The sequence below is a fragment of the Nerophis lumbriciformis genome, linkage group LG20, assembly GCF_033978685.3.
Source record: "Nerophis lumbriciformis linkage group LG20, RoL_Nlum_v2.1, whole genome shotgun sequence".
In the NCBI taxonomy this organism is placed as follows: Eukaryota; Metazoa; Chordata; class Actinopteri; order Syngnathiformes; family Syngnathidae; genus Nerophis; species Nerophis lumbriciformis.
Window position 1 is genome coordinate 37,689,901 of NC_084567.2, and position 15,100 is coordinate 37,705,000.

General features: G+C 36.0%; 1 protein-coding gene across 9 annotated transcripts in view; it reads left to right on the forward strand.

Annotated features, from left to right (window-relative positions):
• vav2 (vav 2 guanine nucleotide exchange factor) overlaps positions 1-15,100 on the forward strand; it is a 675,751-nt gene that overhangs the window by 539,786 nt on the left and 120,865 nt on the right. For all 9 annotated transcript variants that reach the window (XM_072915349.1, XM_072915351.1, XM_072915350.1 and 6 more), the window contains 2 exons: positions 10,560-10,628; positions 13,811-13,911. In XM_072915349.1, the coding sequence (XP_072771450.1) occupies positions 10,560-10,628; positions 13,811-13,911 (170 nt within the window). The remainder of the gene's footprint in view (positions 1-10,559; positions 10,629-13,810; positions 13,912-15,100) is intronic.

The window sequence follows — 15,100 nt, forward strand, 5'->3', positions numbered from 1 at the left end:
CTTTAAAATGTTAGCAATATTATAATAATAATCGGAATTTTTAATTGGCAAAATTATGACAAGTCATAATTTTACTCCAAAAATGTCACTATTTTACAAGAACAACAAATACATTGGCAATATTGTGATACAAGTCAGAATTTTATATAACAAATGTCACCATTTTGCGTTAATAAGTAATAATTTTACATTAAAAAAGTAATAATTTTACAAGAAAATATTGGAATACTACAGAAACAAAAATAATATGAGAAATTGTTCCAAATTTTATAGAAAGAAGTCTGCTTTTAGTTCTTTTTCTTTTTTTTTTGGTTTGTTTGTTTGTCACTATTTTACAAGAACAAAAAAAAAATTGGCAATATTGTGATACAAGTCAGAATTTTATATAACAAATGTCACCATTTTGCATTAATAAGTAATAATTTTACATAAAAAAAAGTAATAATTTTACATAAAAAAGTAATGATTTTACAAGAAAATAGTGCAATATTACAGAAACAAAAATAATATGAGAAATTGTTCCAAATTTTATAGAAAGAAGTCTGCTTTTAGTTCATTATTTTGTGTTGTTTGTTTGTTTGTAATTGGTTTTTAATTGTATCATTTATTTATTTATGTAAGTATAAAAACGCTTGTTGCGAAAAATTAGTTGGAATTTCACAAGAAAAAGTTCACAATTTCACAAGAAAAACTTAGAATTTTGGCAGTATTATAATAAAAGTCGTAATTTTACTCAACGCAAGTCAAAATGTTGCAAGAACAACAACAACAGTCCAATTTTACAAGGAAAGCTTAATATTTTGGCAATATTTTGAAAAGAGTCGTAATTTTACTTGACAAAAGTCACAATTTTGTAAGAAACCTTTAAAACGTTAGGAATATTATATTAATAATCGGAATTTTTAATTGGCAAAATTATGACAAGTCATAATTTTACTCCAAAAATGTCACTATTTTACAAGAACAACAAATACATTGGCAATATTGTGATACAAGTCAGAATTTTATATAACACATGTCATCATTTTGCATTAATAAGTAATAATTTTACAAAAAAAAGTAATAATTTTACATAAAAAAGTAATAATTTTACAAGAACATATTGCAATATTACAGACACAAAAATAATATGAGAAATTGTTCCCAATTTTATAAGAAAGAAGTCTGCTTTTAGTTCATTATTTTTTGTTTGTTTGTTTGTTTGTAGTTGGTTTTTAATCTTATTATTTATTTATTTTTATATAAATATAAAAACGCTTGTTGTGAAAAAGGTCAAAATTTCACAAGAAAAACTTAGAATTTTGGCAGTGTTATAATAAAAGTCGTCATTTTACTCAATGCAAGTAAAATTTTCACAAGAAAAACTGAACATTTGTGCAATATTATGATAAAAGTTGGAATTTAACTCAATAACATTCGCAATTTTACAAGAAAAGCTTAACATTTTGGCAATATTATGAAAAGAGTCGTAATTTTACTAGACCAAATCACAATTTTGTAAGAAAACTTAAAAATTTTGGCAATATTATAATACTAATCGGAATTTTACTTTGCAAAATTATGACAAAAGTCATAATTTGTTTTAAAAAAAATTCACTGTTTTACAAGAACAACAACGAACATTGGCAATATTGTGATAACAAATGTCACCATTTTGCATTAATAAGTAATAATTTTACATTAAAAAAGTAATAATTTTACAAGAAAATATTGGAATATTACAGAAACAAAAATAATATGAGAAATTGTTCCCAATTTTATAAGAAATAAGTCTGCTTTTAATTCATTAATTGTTTTTGTTTTGTTTGTTTGTAATTGGTTTTTAATCTTATTATTTATTTATTTTGTTATGTAACTATAAAAACGCTTGTTGTGAAAAATTAGTTGGAATTTCACAAGAAAAAGGTCACAATTTCACAAGAAAAACTTAGAAATTTGGCAGTATTATAATAAAAGTCGTAATTTTACTCAACGCAAGTCAAAATGCTACAAGAAAAGCTGAACATTTGTGCGATATTATGATAAAAATTGGAATTTTACTCAACAATAGTCGCAATTTTACAAGAAAATCTTAAAATGTTGTTAATTTTTAGAAAGAGTCGTAGTCTTACTCGACAAAAGTCACAATTTTATAAGACAACTGTAAAATGTTGGCAATATTATAATAATATTCGGAATTTTACTTTGCAAAATTATGACAAAAGTCATAATTTTACTCAAAAAATGTCACTATTTTACAAGAACAACAAAAAAATTGCTAATATTGTGATACAAGTCAAAATTTTAAACAACAAATGTCACCATTTTGCATTAATAAGTAAAATTTTTTTATTAAAAAAGTAATAATCTTACAAGAAAATATTGCAATATTACAGAAAATAATATGAGAAATTGTTCCCAATTTTACAAGAAATAAGTCTGCTTTTAGTTCATTATTATTTTTTGTTTGTTTGTTTGTAATTGGTTTTAAATCTTATTATCTATTCATTTATGTAAATATAAAAACGCTTGTTGTGAAAAATTAGTCGGAATTTCACAAAAAAAAGGTCACAATTTCACAAGAAAAACTTACAATTTTGCAGTATTATAATAAAAGTCGTAATTTAACTCAACGCAAGTCAAAATGTTTCAAGAAAAACTGAACATTTGTGCAATATTACGATAAAAGTTGGAATTTTACTCAACAACAGTCGCAATTTTACAAGAAAAGCTTAAAGGAAAGAGTCGTAATTTTACTCGATAAAAGTCACAATTGAATAAGAAAACTTAAAAATGTAGGCAATATTATAATACTTGGCAAAATTATGACAAAAGTCATAATTTTACTCCAAAAATGTCACTATTTTACAGGAACAACAAATAAATTGGCAATATTGTGATACAAGTCAGAATTTTATATGACAATTTGCACCATTTTGCATTAATAACTTATAAGTAATAATTTTACAAATTTTTTTTTACAATTTTACTTTAAAATTATAATTATAATTTTCTTATAATTTTTCTAAGAAAGAGGTCAACACTGCTTTTAGTTCAATTGATTTGTTTTTTTGTTTGTTTGTAATTGTTTTTTAATCTTCCTTATTTATTCATTTATGTAAATATAAAAACGCTTGTTGTGAAAAATTAGTTGGAATTTCACAAGAAAAAGGTCACAATTTCACAAGAAAAACTTAGAAATTTGGCAGTATTATAATAAAAGTCGTAATTGTACTCAACGCAAGTCAAAATGCTACAAGAAAAACTGAACATTTGTGCAATATTACGATAAAAGTTGGAATTTTACTCGATAAATGTCACAATTGAATAACAAAACTTAAAAATGTAGGCAATATTATAATACTTGGCAAAATTATGACAAAAGTCATAATTTTACTCAAAAAATGTCACTATTTTACAGGAACAACAAATAAATTGGCAATATTGTGATACAAGTCAGAATTTTATATGACAAATTGCACCATTTTGCATTAATAACTTATAAGTAATAATTTTACATGAAAAAAGTAATAATTTTACTTTAAAATTATAATTATAATTTTCTTATAATTTTTCTAAGAAAGAGGTCGACACTGCTTTTAGTTCGATTGTTTTGTGTTTTTTGTTTGTTTGTAATTGTTTTTAAATCTTCCTTATTTATTCATTTATGTAAATATAAAAACGCTTGTTGTGAAAAATTAGTTGGAATTTCACAAGAAAAAGGTCACAATTTCACAAGAAAAACTTAGAAATTTGGCAGTATTATAATAAAAGTCGTAATTGTACTCAACGCAAGTCAAAATGTTACAAGAAAAGCTTAAAGGAAAGAGTCGTAATTTTACTCGATAAAAGTCACAATTGAATAAGAAAACTTAAAAATGTAGGCAATATTATAATACTAATCGGAATTTTACTCATAAAATGTCACTATTTTACAAGAACATCAAATATATTGGCAATATTGTGATACAAGTCAGAATTTTATATGACAAATTGCACCATTTTGCATTAATAACTTATAAGTAATAATTTTACATAAAAAAATTAATAATTTTACTTTAAAATTATAATTATAATTTTCTTATAATATTCTAAGAAAGAGGTCGACACTGCTTTTAGTTCGATTGTTTTGTGTTTTTTGTTTGTTTGTAATTGTTTTTTAATCTTCCTTATTTATTCATTTATGTAAATATAAAAACGCTTGTTGTGAAAAATTAGTTGGAATTCCACAAGAAAAAGGTCACAATTTCACAAGAAAAACTTAGAAATTTGGCAGTATTATAATAAAAGTCGTAATTGTACTCAACGCAAGTCAAAATGCTACAAGAAAAACTGAACATTTGTGCAATATTACGATAAAAGTTGGAATTTTACTCGATAAAAGTCACAATTGAATAAGAAAACTTAAAAATGTAGGCAATATTATAATACTTGGCAAAATTATGACAAAAGTCATAATTTTACTCAAAAAATGTCACTATTTTACAAGAACAACAAATAAATTGGCAATATTGTGATACAAGTCAGAATTTTATATGACAAATTGCACCATTTTGCATTAATAACTTATAAGTAATAATTTTACATTAAAAAAAAATAATTTTACTTTAAAATTATAATTATAATTTTCTTATAATTTTTCTAAGAAAGAGGTCAACACTGCTTTTAGTTAAATTGATTTGTTTGTTTGTAATTGTTTTTTAATCTTCCTTATTTACTTCATGTTATTACAGTATGTCTCTATTTACATATTTATTTATTTTCTTAAATAAATTTTGGCCTAAGGGGGCGAATTTCAATTTATTACACACACTTGTTATTACATATGTTGGCCAGAGGGGAGCTCTTTATTTTTTTATTTTTTTTACACACACTTGTTATTTCATATGTTGACAGTCAATGTTTTTGGGACCACCCTAATTTTGATAGATTTCACCACTAGGGGGTGCAAATGAGACATTCTCTATTAGATGCAATGGTTTTCCGTATTGGGACCATGATTTATGTCCTAACTTGTTCACACCTCCTCATATGGAAGGTACTTTTCCTTGTTGATGTCTCAAGAAGGGTAGAAATACAAGAACACACATTAACATCCATATAATTAGGTACACTCAGACAATCTAACAAGATCCAATGCAGGAGATTTAAATAAAGAATAAATATGCCTTTCAAGTGTACTTAAATGGTCAGTGTGCGTTTAAACGTACTTATATCGAACCATGCACGTTCCTTTGCAATGCAAACCCACTCCGTTAAGCCTCCACGCCCTCGTTTTATTCAGGAGGCCTCGCGGAGACGGGCGCTCGCTGCTAACACATCACTTTTTATGTGTCGACAGATTTCATTCGCAAGGTGATGGAGAGAAACAAATCAGGCGCCGCGCTAATTTCATTAAACAAAATGTGTGCCCTGTGTTCCCCGCATCACCCCAACACCAGACTAAATGAGAATAAACAACCTCCTTATGATCACAGGACTCGTTAAGCTTAATTGAGTTGGGGTTAATAAAGCCTTCAGTGCTTTGGTGTTGATCTATTTGTTGTTATTATGATGATGGAATGTGACAGCCATAAAGTTGTAGCATGGGCAGGTTTTTTTTTTTTTCTCTTCAGGATACGTAAGTGAAATAAATGTAGAAAACCCCAAACCAGTCCACAGTTTCCAAAAAAAATAAATAAATGTGGATTCGTCAGACCACAGAACACTTTTTCCATTTTGCATAAGTCCATTTTAGATGAGCTCGGGCCCAGCGAAGCCGGCGGCGTTTCTGGGTGTTGTTGATAAATGGCTTTGGCTTTGCATAGTAGGGTTTTAACTTGCACTTACAGATGTAGCGACTGTAGCGACCAACTGTAGTTACTGACAGTGGTTTGCTGAAGGGTTCCTGAGCCCATGTGGTGATATCCTTTACACACTGACGTCGTGTTTTTGATGGGATGGAAGGTCTTACGTACAGTTTCTCCAGATCCTCTGAACCTTTTGAAACTTTTCCACTTTGCATCAGTCCATCTTTGGTGAGCTCACGCCCAGCGAAGCCGCCGGCATTTCTGGGTTCCTGGGTGTTGTTGATAAATGGCTTTCGCTTCGCATAGTAGGGTTTTAACTTGCACTTACAGATGTAGCGACTGTAGCGACCAACTGTAGTTACCGACAGTGGTTTGCTGAAGGGTTCCTGAGCCCATGTGGTGATATCCTTTACACACTGACGTCCTGTTTTTGATGGGATGGAAGGTCTTACGTACAGTTTCTCCAGATTCTCTGAACCTTTTGAAACTTTCCCACTTTGCATCAGTCCATCTTTGGTGAGCTCACGCCCGGCAAAGCCGCCGGCATTTCTGGGTTCCTGGGTGTTGTTGATAAATGGCTTTGGCTTCGCATAGTAGGGTTTTAACTTGCACTTACAGATGTAGCGACTGTAGCGACCAACTGTAGTTACTGACAGTGGTTTGCTGAAGAGTTCCTGAGCCCATGTGGTGATATCCTTTACACACTGACGTCGTGTTTTTGACGGGATGGAAGGTCACGGGCATTGCCGCTTACGTACAATTTCTCCAGATTCTCTGAACCTTTTGAAACTTTTCCACTTTGCATCAGTCCATCTTTGGTGAGCTCACGCCCAGCAAAGCCGCCGGCATTTCTGGGTTCCTGGGTGTTGTTGATAAATGGCTTTCGCTTCGCATAGTAGGGTTTTTAACTTGCACTTACAGATGTAGCGACTGTAGCGACCAACTGTAGTTGCTGACAGTGGTTTGCTGAAGGGTTCCTGGGCCCATGTGGTGATATCCTTTACACACTGACGTCGTGTTTTTGATGGGATGGAAGGTCTTACGTACAGTTTCTCCAGATTCTCTGAACCTTTTGAAACTTTCCCACTTTGCATCAGTCCATCTTTGGTAAGCTCACGCCCGGCGAAGCCGCCGGCATTTCTGGGTTCCTGGGTGTTGTTGATAAATGGCTTTGGCTTTGCATAGTAGGGTTTTTAACTTGCACTTACAGATGTAGCGACTGTAGCGACCAACTGTAGTTACTGACAGTGGTTTGCTGAAGGGTTCCTGGGCCCATGTGGTGATATCCTTTACACACTGACGTCGTGTTTTTGATGGGATGGAAGGTCTTACGTACAGTTTCTCCAGATTCTCTGAACCTTTTGAAACTTTTCCACTTTGCATCAGTCCATCTTTGGTGAGCTCACGCCCGGAGAAGCCGCCGGCATTTCTGGGTTCCTGGGTGTTGTTGATAAATGGCTTTCGCTTCGCATAGTAGGGTTTTAACTTGCACTTACAGATGTAGCGACTGTAGCGACCAACTGTAGTTACTGACAGTGGTTTGCTGAAGGGTTCCTGAGCCCATGTGGTGATATCCTTTACACACCGACGTCGTGTTTTTGACGGGATGGAGGTCACGGGCATTGCCGCTTACGTACAGTTTCTCCGGATTCTCTGAACCTTTTGAAACTTTTCCACTTTGCATCAGTCCATCTTTGATGAGCTCATGAGCATACGTCCACACGGAAGTAATACAAATAACGCTTTTCAAAACAAAAGCAGCACTGTTGTACTGCACACTCGACATAGATACTTTTTTAAATGTATTTTTTAATTTATGATTGGCCTCACGCGGGCCGGACAGGGTCGCACAAAGGGCCGGATGTGGCCCGCGGGCCGCCGAATGCCCAGGTCTGTTCTAAAGAGTGAAAAACTGCTAGTATAAGGTGGCTACCAATGCATGTAATTGAGATTCATCTAATCCACCTATAAAGCACTCTAAAAATATCGAAAAACCCACCAATAATGCAGCATTTAGACGTGTATATTAACCAAACTTTAGCGACATTGTTACGTACGATTTCTCCAGATTCTCTGAACCTTTTGAAACTTTCCCACTTTGCATCAGTCCATCTTTGGTGAGCTCATGCCCAGCGAAGCCGCCGGCATTTCTGGGTTCCTGGGTGTTGTTGATAAATGGCTTTCGCTTCGGGTTTTAACTTGCACTTACAGATGTAGCGACCAATTGTAGTTACTGACAGTTGTTTTCTGAAGTGTTCCTGAGCCCATGTGGTGATATCCTTTACACACTGACGTCGTGTTTTTGACGGGATGGAAGGTCACGGGCATTGCCGCTTACGTACAGTTTCTCCGGATTCTCTGAACCTTTTGAAACTTTTCCACTTTGCATCAGTCCATCTTTGGTGAGCTCACGCCCGGCGAAGCCCCCGGCATTTCTGGGTTCCTGGGTGTTGTTGATAAATGGCTTTGGCTTCGCATAGTAGGGTTTTAACTTGCACTTACAGATGTAGCGACTGTAGCGACCAACTGTAGTTACCGACAGTGGTTTGCTGAAGGGTTCCTGAGCCCATGTGGTGATATCCTTTACACACTGACGTCGTGTTTTTGATGGGATGGAAGGTCTTACGTACAGTTTCTCCAGATTCTCTGAACCTTTTGAAACTTTCCCACTTTGCATCAGTCCATCTTTGATGAGCTCACGCCCAGCGAAGCCGCCGGCATTTCTGGGTTCCTGGGTGTTGTTGATAAATGGCTTTCGCTTTGCATAGTAGGGTTTTAACTTGTACTTACAGATGTAGCGACTGTAGCGACCAATTGTAGTTACTGACAGTGGTTTGCTGAAGGGTTCCTGGGCCCATGTGGTGATATCCTTTACACAATGACGTCGTGTTTTTGACGGGATGGAAGGTCACGGGCATTGCCGCTTACGTACAGTTTCTCCGGATTCTCTGAACCTTTTGAAACTTTTCCACTTTGCATCAGTCCATCTTTGATGAGCTCATGAGCATACGTCCACACGGAAGTAATACAAATAACGCTTTTCAAAACAAAAGCAGCACTGTTGTACTGCACACTCGACATAGATACTTTTTTAAATTCATTTTTTAATTTATGATTGGCCTCACGCGGGCCCGACAGGGTCGCACAAAGGGCCGGATGTGGCCCGCGGGCCGCCGAATGCCCAGGTCTGTTCTAAAGAGTGAAAAACTGCTAGTACAAGGTGGCTACCAATGCATGTAATTGAGATTCATCTAATCCACCTATAAAGCACTCTAAAAATATCGAAAAACCCACCAATAATGCAGCATTTAGACGTGTATATTAACCAAACTTTAGCGACATTGTTACGTACGATTTCTCCAGATTCTCTGAACCTTTTGAAACTTTCCCACTTTGCATCAGTCCATCTTTGGTGAGCTCATGCCCAGCGAAGCCGCCGGCATTTCTGGGTTCCTGGGTGTTGTTGATAAATGGCTTTCGCTTCGGGTTTTAACTTGCACTTACAGATGTAGCGACCAATTGTAGTTACTGACAGTTGTTTTCTGAAGTGTTCCTGAGCCCATGTGGTGATATCCTTTACACACTGACGTCGTGTTTTTGACGGGATGGAAGGTCACGGGCATTGCCGCTTACGTACAGTTTCTCCATATTCTCTGAACCTTTTGAAACTTTTCCACTTTGCATCAGTCCATCTTTGGTGAGCTCGTGCCCAGCGAAGGCGCCGGCATTTCTGGGTTCCTGGGTGTTGTTGATAAATGGCTTTGGCTTTGCATAGTAGGGTTTTAACTTGCACTTACAGATGTAGCGACTGTAGCGACCAACTGTAGTTACTGACAGTGGTTTGCTGAAGGGTTCCTGGGCCCATGTGGTGATATCCTTTACACACTGACGTCGTGTTTTTGACGGGATGGAAGGTCACGGGCATTGCCGCTTACGTACAGTTTCTCCGGATTCTCTGAACCTTTTGAAACTTTTCCACTTTGCATCAGTCCATCTTTGGTGAGCTCATGCACAGCGAAGCCGCTGGCATTTCTGGGTTCCTGGGTGTTGTTGATAAATGGCTTTCTCTTCGCATAGTAGGGTTTTAACTTGCACTTGCAGATGTAGCGACTGATTGTAGTTACTGACAGTTGTTTTCTGAGGTGTTCCTGAGCCCACGTGGTGATATCCTTTACACACTAATGTCGCTTTTTGATGCAGTACCGCCTGACGGATCAAAGGTCACGGGCATTCAATGTTACGTGCAGTGATTTCTCCAGATTCTCTCAGTGAAATCCCTAAATTCCTTGCAATAGCTGGTTGAGAAATGTTGTACCTAAACTGTTGGACAATTTGCTCACACATTTGTTCTCAAAGTGGTGACCCTCGCCCCGTCCTTGTTTGTGAATGACTGAGCATTTCATGGAAGCTGCTTTTATACCTAATCATGGCACCCACCTGTTCCCAAAAAGCCTGTTCACCTGTGGGATGTTCCAAATAAGTGCTTGATGAGCATTCCTCGACTTTCTCAGTCTTTTTTGCCACTTGTGCCAGCTTTTTTGAAACATGTTGCATGCATCAAATTCCAATTGAGCGAACATTTGCAAAAAATAACAAAGTTTACCTGTTGGAACATTAAATATCTTGTCTTTGCAGTCTATTTAATTGAATATAAGTTGAAAAAGATTTGCAAATCATTGTATTTTGTTTTTATTTACCATTTACACAACGTACCAACTTCACTGGTTTTGAGTTTTGTACAGTATATGCATAAAAAGTAACAGTTTTTCCAATGACTGTTTCCCCCTTAAGAACTACATGATCCCGCTGAGACACATCTTGAGTCCGCAGGACATGGAGGCGATCTTCGTTAACCTTGAGGTGAGTGAGCTGTGCAGCACACCTGGATCTGTGAATGAATGAATGTGTCAGGTCTGTGTGATCATGTTTTTGTTTTTGGTCATGTTCGGTTTTGTTTTTGGACTTTTTGTGCACTTTTGTTTTGTCACCATAGTAACCATTAGTTTTCACCTGTCACGTCACGCACCTGTTTCACATTTTGAGTCACGCACCTGTTTTCGTTAATCATGTCTATAGTATTTAAGTTCATTGTTTTCAGTTTGTCGGGCTGACGACATACTGTCATGACTTGGTCCTAAATGTTCCTTCATTCCCGTCTCGCCCGAGCCAACTTTCCGTTGCCTTCGAGAAAAACTAAACCCCAGGACCAAGTCATGACGGAATGAGAATAATATGTTATGGTTAGAATTTTTTTTAAACAGGCATACAGGTACCATATGGTACATCACATATTTTCTATTTTTTTAGATATTTAAGATGGAAAGTGTAGCTGCCATTATGATGTGCAGTGATGTTTTCTAATGGCCGTAAGTCTTGAACTATACAAAGTATTTCAATGGTTGGAATCTTCACTTTTGCATGATATACTAGTTACTACGGTAATCGAATTAGTTACTATGGTAAGTAATCTAAGATACCTCTGGCCACATGGTGGATTATTTTGCAATTAAAATAAGCAGAGGGACGCAAGATTCTTTGTTTGGGCACTTAATTTCACGAAACGATGCAGAAGAAAACGAACTTTGTGACACGAAAATTTGGCCATACAATATCCGAGAGGGTATATGGTAACATGGGGCAATTTTTTGGCGAAGACTTAAGTCGAAAACTGAAGCATATAAAAATTAGGGCGTGCGAAAATCGAGATATCACAATACTTTTATTCACCGATCTTAGAAATGGTCATGTCTGTGTGATCATGTTTTTGTTTTGGTCATGTTCGGTTTTGTTTTTGGACTTTTTCTGCACTTTTGTTTTGTCACCATAGCAACCATTAGTTTTCACCTGTCACGTCACGCACCTGTTTCACGTTTTGAGTCACGCACCTGTTTTCGTTAATCATGTCTATAGTATTTAAGTTCATTGTTTTCAGTTTGTCGTTCTGACGACATCCCACAATTATGCTCTACACACTCTTCATCCTCTTAGATCCTGCTTCATGTCCCATGCCAAAGTGAAGTTTTTGTTCCATGTTTATAGTCTTTTTGGTTTCATAGTTTGTTCTCCGCCATTGTGCGCGCCTTTTGTTTACTTCCTTGTTTTGTAGTTATAGTGTTTAAATAAAAATGTACTTACATTCCTGTCTCGCCCGAGCCAACTTTCCGTCGCATCCCGGAAAAGCAAAACACCCAGGACCAAGTCCCACGCCAAGACCAAGACCCGTCGCCTGACGCGCCACGCCGAGCTTCCACGCCTGCCACGCCAAGTGCGCCCACCTCCCAGTCGGCCACGGATGTGGCCCGTCCCGGGTCGCCCACCTCGCCTGCTGCAGCGGCGTTCCACTCGCCGCCGCTACATGACTATGCCTCGGTGGATTCGGGGCCACTTGGTCTGGCGGGCGACCAGGTAGCGACCATATCCGTGGCCGACGAGGAGGCAGGCGCGTCGTCATCGTGGCAGGCGTGGAAGCTCGGCGTGGTGAGTCAGGCGACGGGTCTTGGTCTTGGCGTGGGACTTGGTCCTGGGTGTTTGCTTTTCCGGGATGCAACGGAAAGTTGGCTCGGGCGAGACGGGAATGTAAGTACATTTTTATTAAAACACTATAACTACAAAACAAGGAAGTAAACAAAAGTGCACAAAAAGTCCAAAAACAAAACCGAACATGACCAAAACAAAAACATGATCACACAGACATGACAGAAATGACAATTTGGGCGCCAAATTTAGAGAAAAAAATGTGTCTAGAGGCTGGTATACACACACACACACACACACACACACACACACACACACACACACACACACACACACACACACACACACACACACATTCTTGTATTTTTTACCTTCTTGAGACCTCTGAAAAATGCCTACCTCTTTAGGACCACCCTTTCTAGATATATAAAGATTTGTATTTACAACATTAATAATATATGCATACTATGTAAATATAATAATTCTTGTTGTGGAAAATGAGTTGGAATTTCACAAGAAAAACTTAGAATTTTGGCAGTATTATAATAAAAGTCGTCATTTTACTCAACGCAAGTCAACATTTTACAAGAACAACTGAACATTTGTGCAATATTATGATAAAAAGTTGGAATTTTACTCAAAAACAGTCCCAATTTTACAAGAAAAACTGAAAATGTTGGTATTATTATGAAAAGAGTCGTAATTTTACTCGACAAAAGTCACAATTTTATAAGAAAACTATCAAATGTTAGCAATATTATAATAATAATCGGAATTTTTACTTGGCAAAATTATGACCAAAATGTCACTATTTTACAAGAACAACGAACAAAGTGGCAATATTGCGATACTAGTCAGAATTTTATATAACAAATGTCACAATTTTGCATTAATACATAACATTTTACATAAAAAAAGTAATATTTTTACATTAAAAAAGTAAAAAAGTAATAATTTTACAAGAAAATATTGCAATATTACAGAAACAAAAATAATATGAGAAATTGTTCCCAGTTTTATAAGAAAGAAGTCTGCTTTTTTCATTATTATTTTTCAATACATTCGTAATCTGTTGAATCGCTTAAGCCGCTGAAATCCGAGTCTGAATCCGAGCTAATGTCGCTATAGCTTGCTGTTCTTTCCGCCATGTTTGTTTGTGTTGGCTTCACTATGTGACGTCACAGGAAAATGGACGGGTGGTTAAAATCAGGCACTTTGAAGCTTTTTTTTAGGGATATTGCGTGATGGGTAAAATTTTGAAAAAAACTTCGAAAAATATAATAAGCCACTGGGAACTGATTTTTAATGGTTTTAACCATTCTGAAATTGTGATAATGTTCCCCTTTAAAGATACAAAATAAGTATTTGGGAATGTTCGGCGGGCCAGATTGAAAAGCTTAATTTGCCCAGGTCTGACACACAGCACGGTCCCTGAAAATAGTTATTATGCATCTGCAATTTCATAACATTTTTCAGTGTCAAACTTAGAAAACTGTAACAAATCCAACAATGTATTCCTTGCATGCACTCGCCAGGAAGCAAAGATTAACAAAAGTTCTCCTCCTCAGGACGTGATCAAAGTACACTTTGCCCTCCTCCGAGCCATCGACCTCAACATGGTCACTGGAGGAAATGGCCTGGGAAAGATCTTCTTGGACTTCAAAGAAAGGTTGGTAAATGTTTGATATCAACGGCGCGGATGTTGGGTTCATTGCACAAATTCACTCTCGAGTGGAAATTTGATTTAAAAAGTTGAACGGAAAATGCAGCAACAGAGAGAAAGTCATTGGATTTATCTAGTCATGTATTTCCCATCAAATACCAATTAACCTGCAACCTTTATGCGAATGCCTGGAGTAGTTATTGTCAAACTGTTGGTGCTCCATCTAGCGCATTTTGTATTTTTAGTCCAATATGTCTCTTTCAACCCAAAATGTTTAAAGAGACATATTGGACCAAAAATACAAAAATAAAAATCTGTCTGGAGCCGCAAAAAGCCTTATATAAGTGTTATAATGTGTCATGATCTGTGGCCCGGATCATGTTTTTGTCATATTCTGTTAGTTTTGGACTCCCTTAGTTCCTGTTTTTGTGCACCCTTGTTTGCTTTTAGTTACCATGAGTGCTTATTGTTTCCACCTGTCTCTGATTGGTGCTCGGGACGCTCACCTGTTTTCCGAGCACTAATCAGAGGGACTATTTAAGCCATACTTGCCAACCTTGAGACCTCCAATTTCGGGACGGGAGGTGGGGGGTGGGTGCGGGGGGCGTGGTTGGGGCGGGGGCGTGGTTAAGAGGGGAGGAGTATATTTACAGCTAGAATTCACCAAGTCAAGTATTTCATATATATATATATATATATATATATATATATATATATATATATGTCATAATAAGGTTATCCAAAAAATAGTGCTCGATACCGTAGTAGAGCGCAATATATGTATGTGTGGGAAAAAAAATCACAAGACTACTTCATCTCTACAGGCCTGTTTCATGAGGGGTTCCCTCAATCATCAGGATATTTCTGATGATACATACATACATACATATATATATATATATATATATATATATATATATATATATATCTATCCCCGCGACCCCGAAGGGAATAAGCGGTAGAAAATGGATGGATGGATATATATATATATATATATATATATATATATATATATATATATATATATATAAAATAAATACTTGAATTTCAGTGTTCATTTATTTACACATATACACACACATAACACTCATCTACTCATTGTTGAGTTAAGGGTTGAATTGTCCATCCTTGTTCTATTCTCTGTCACTATCTTTCTAACCATGCTGAACACCCTCCCTGATGATGCATTGCTGTG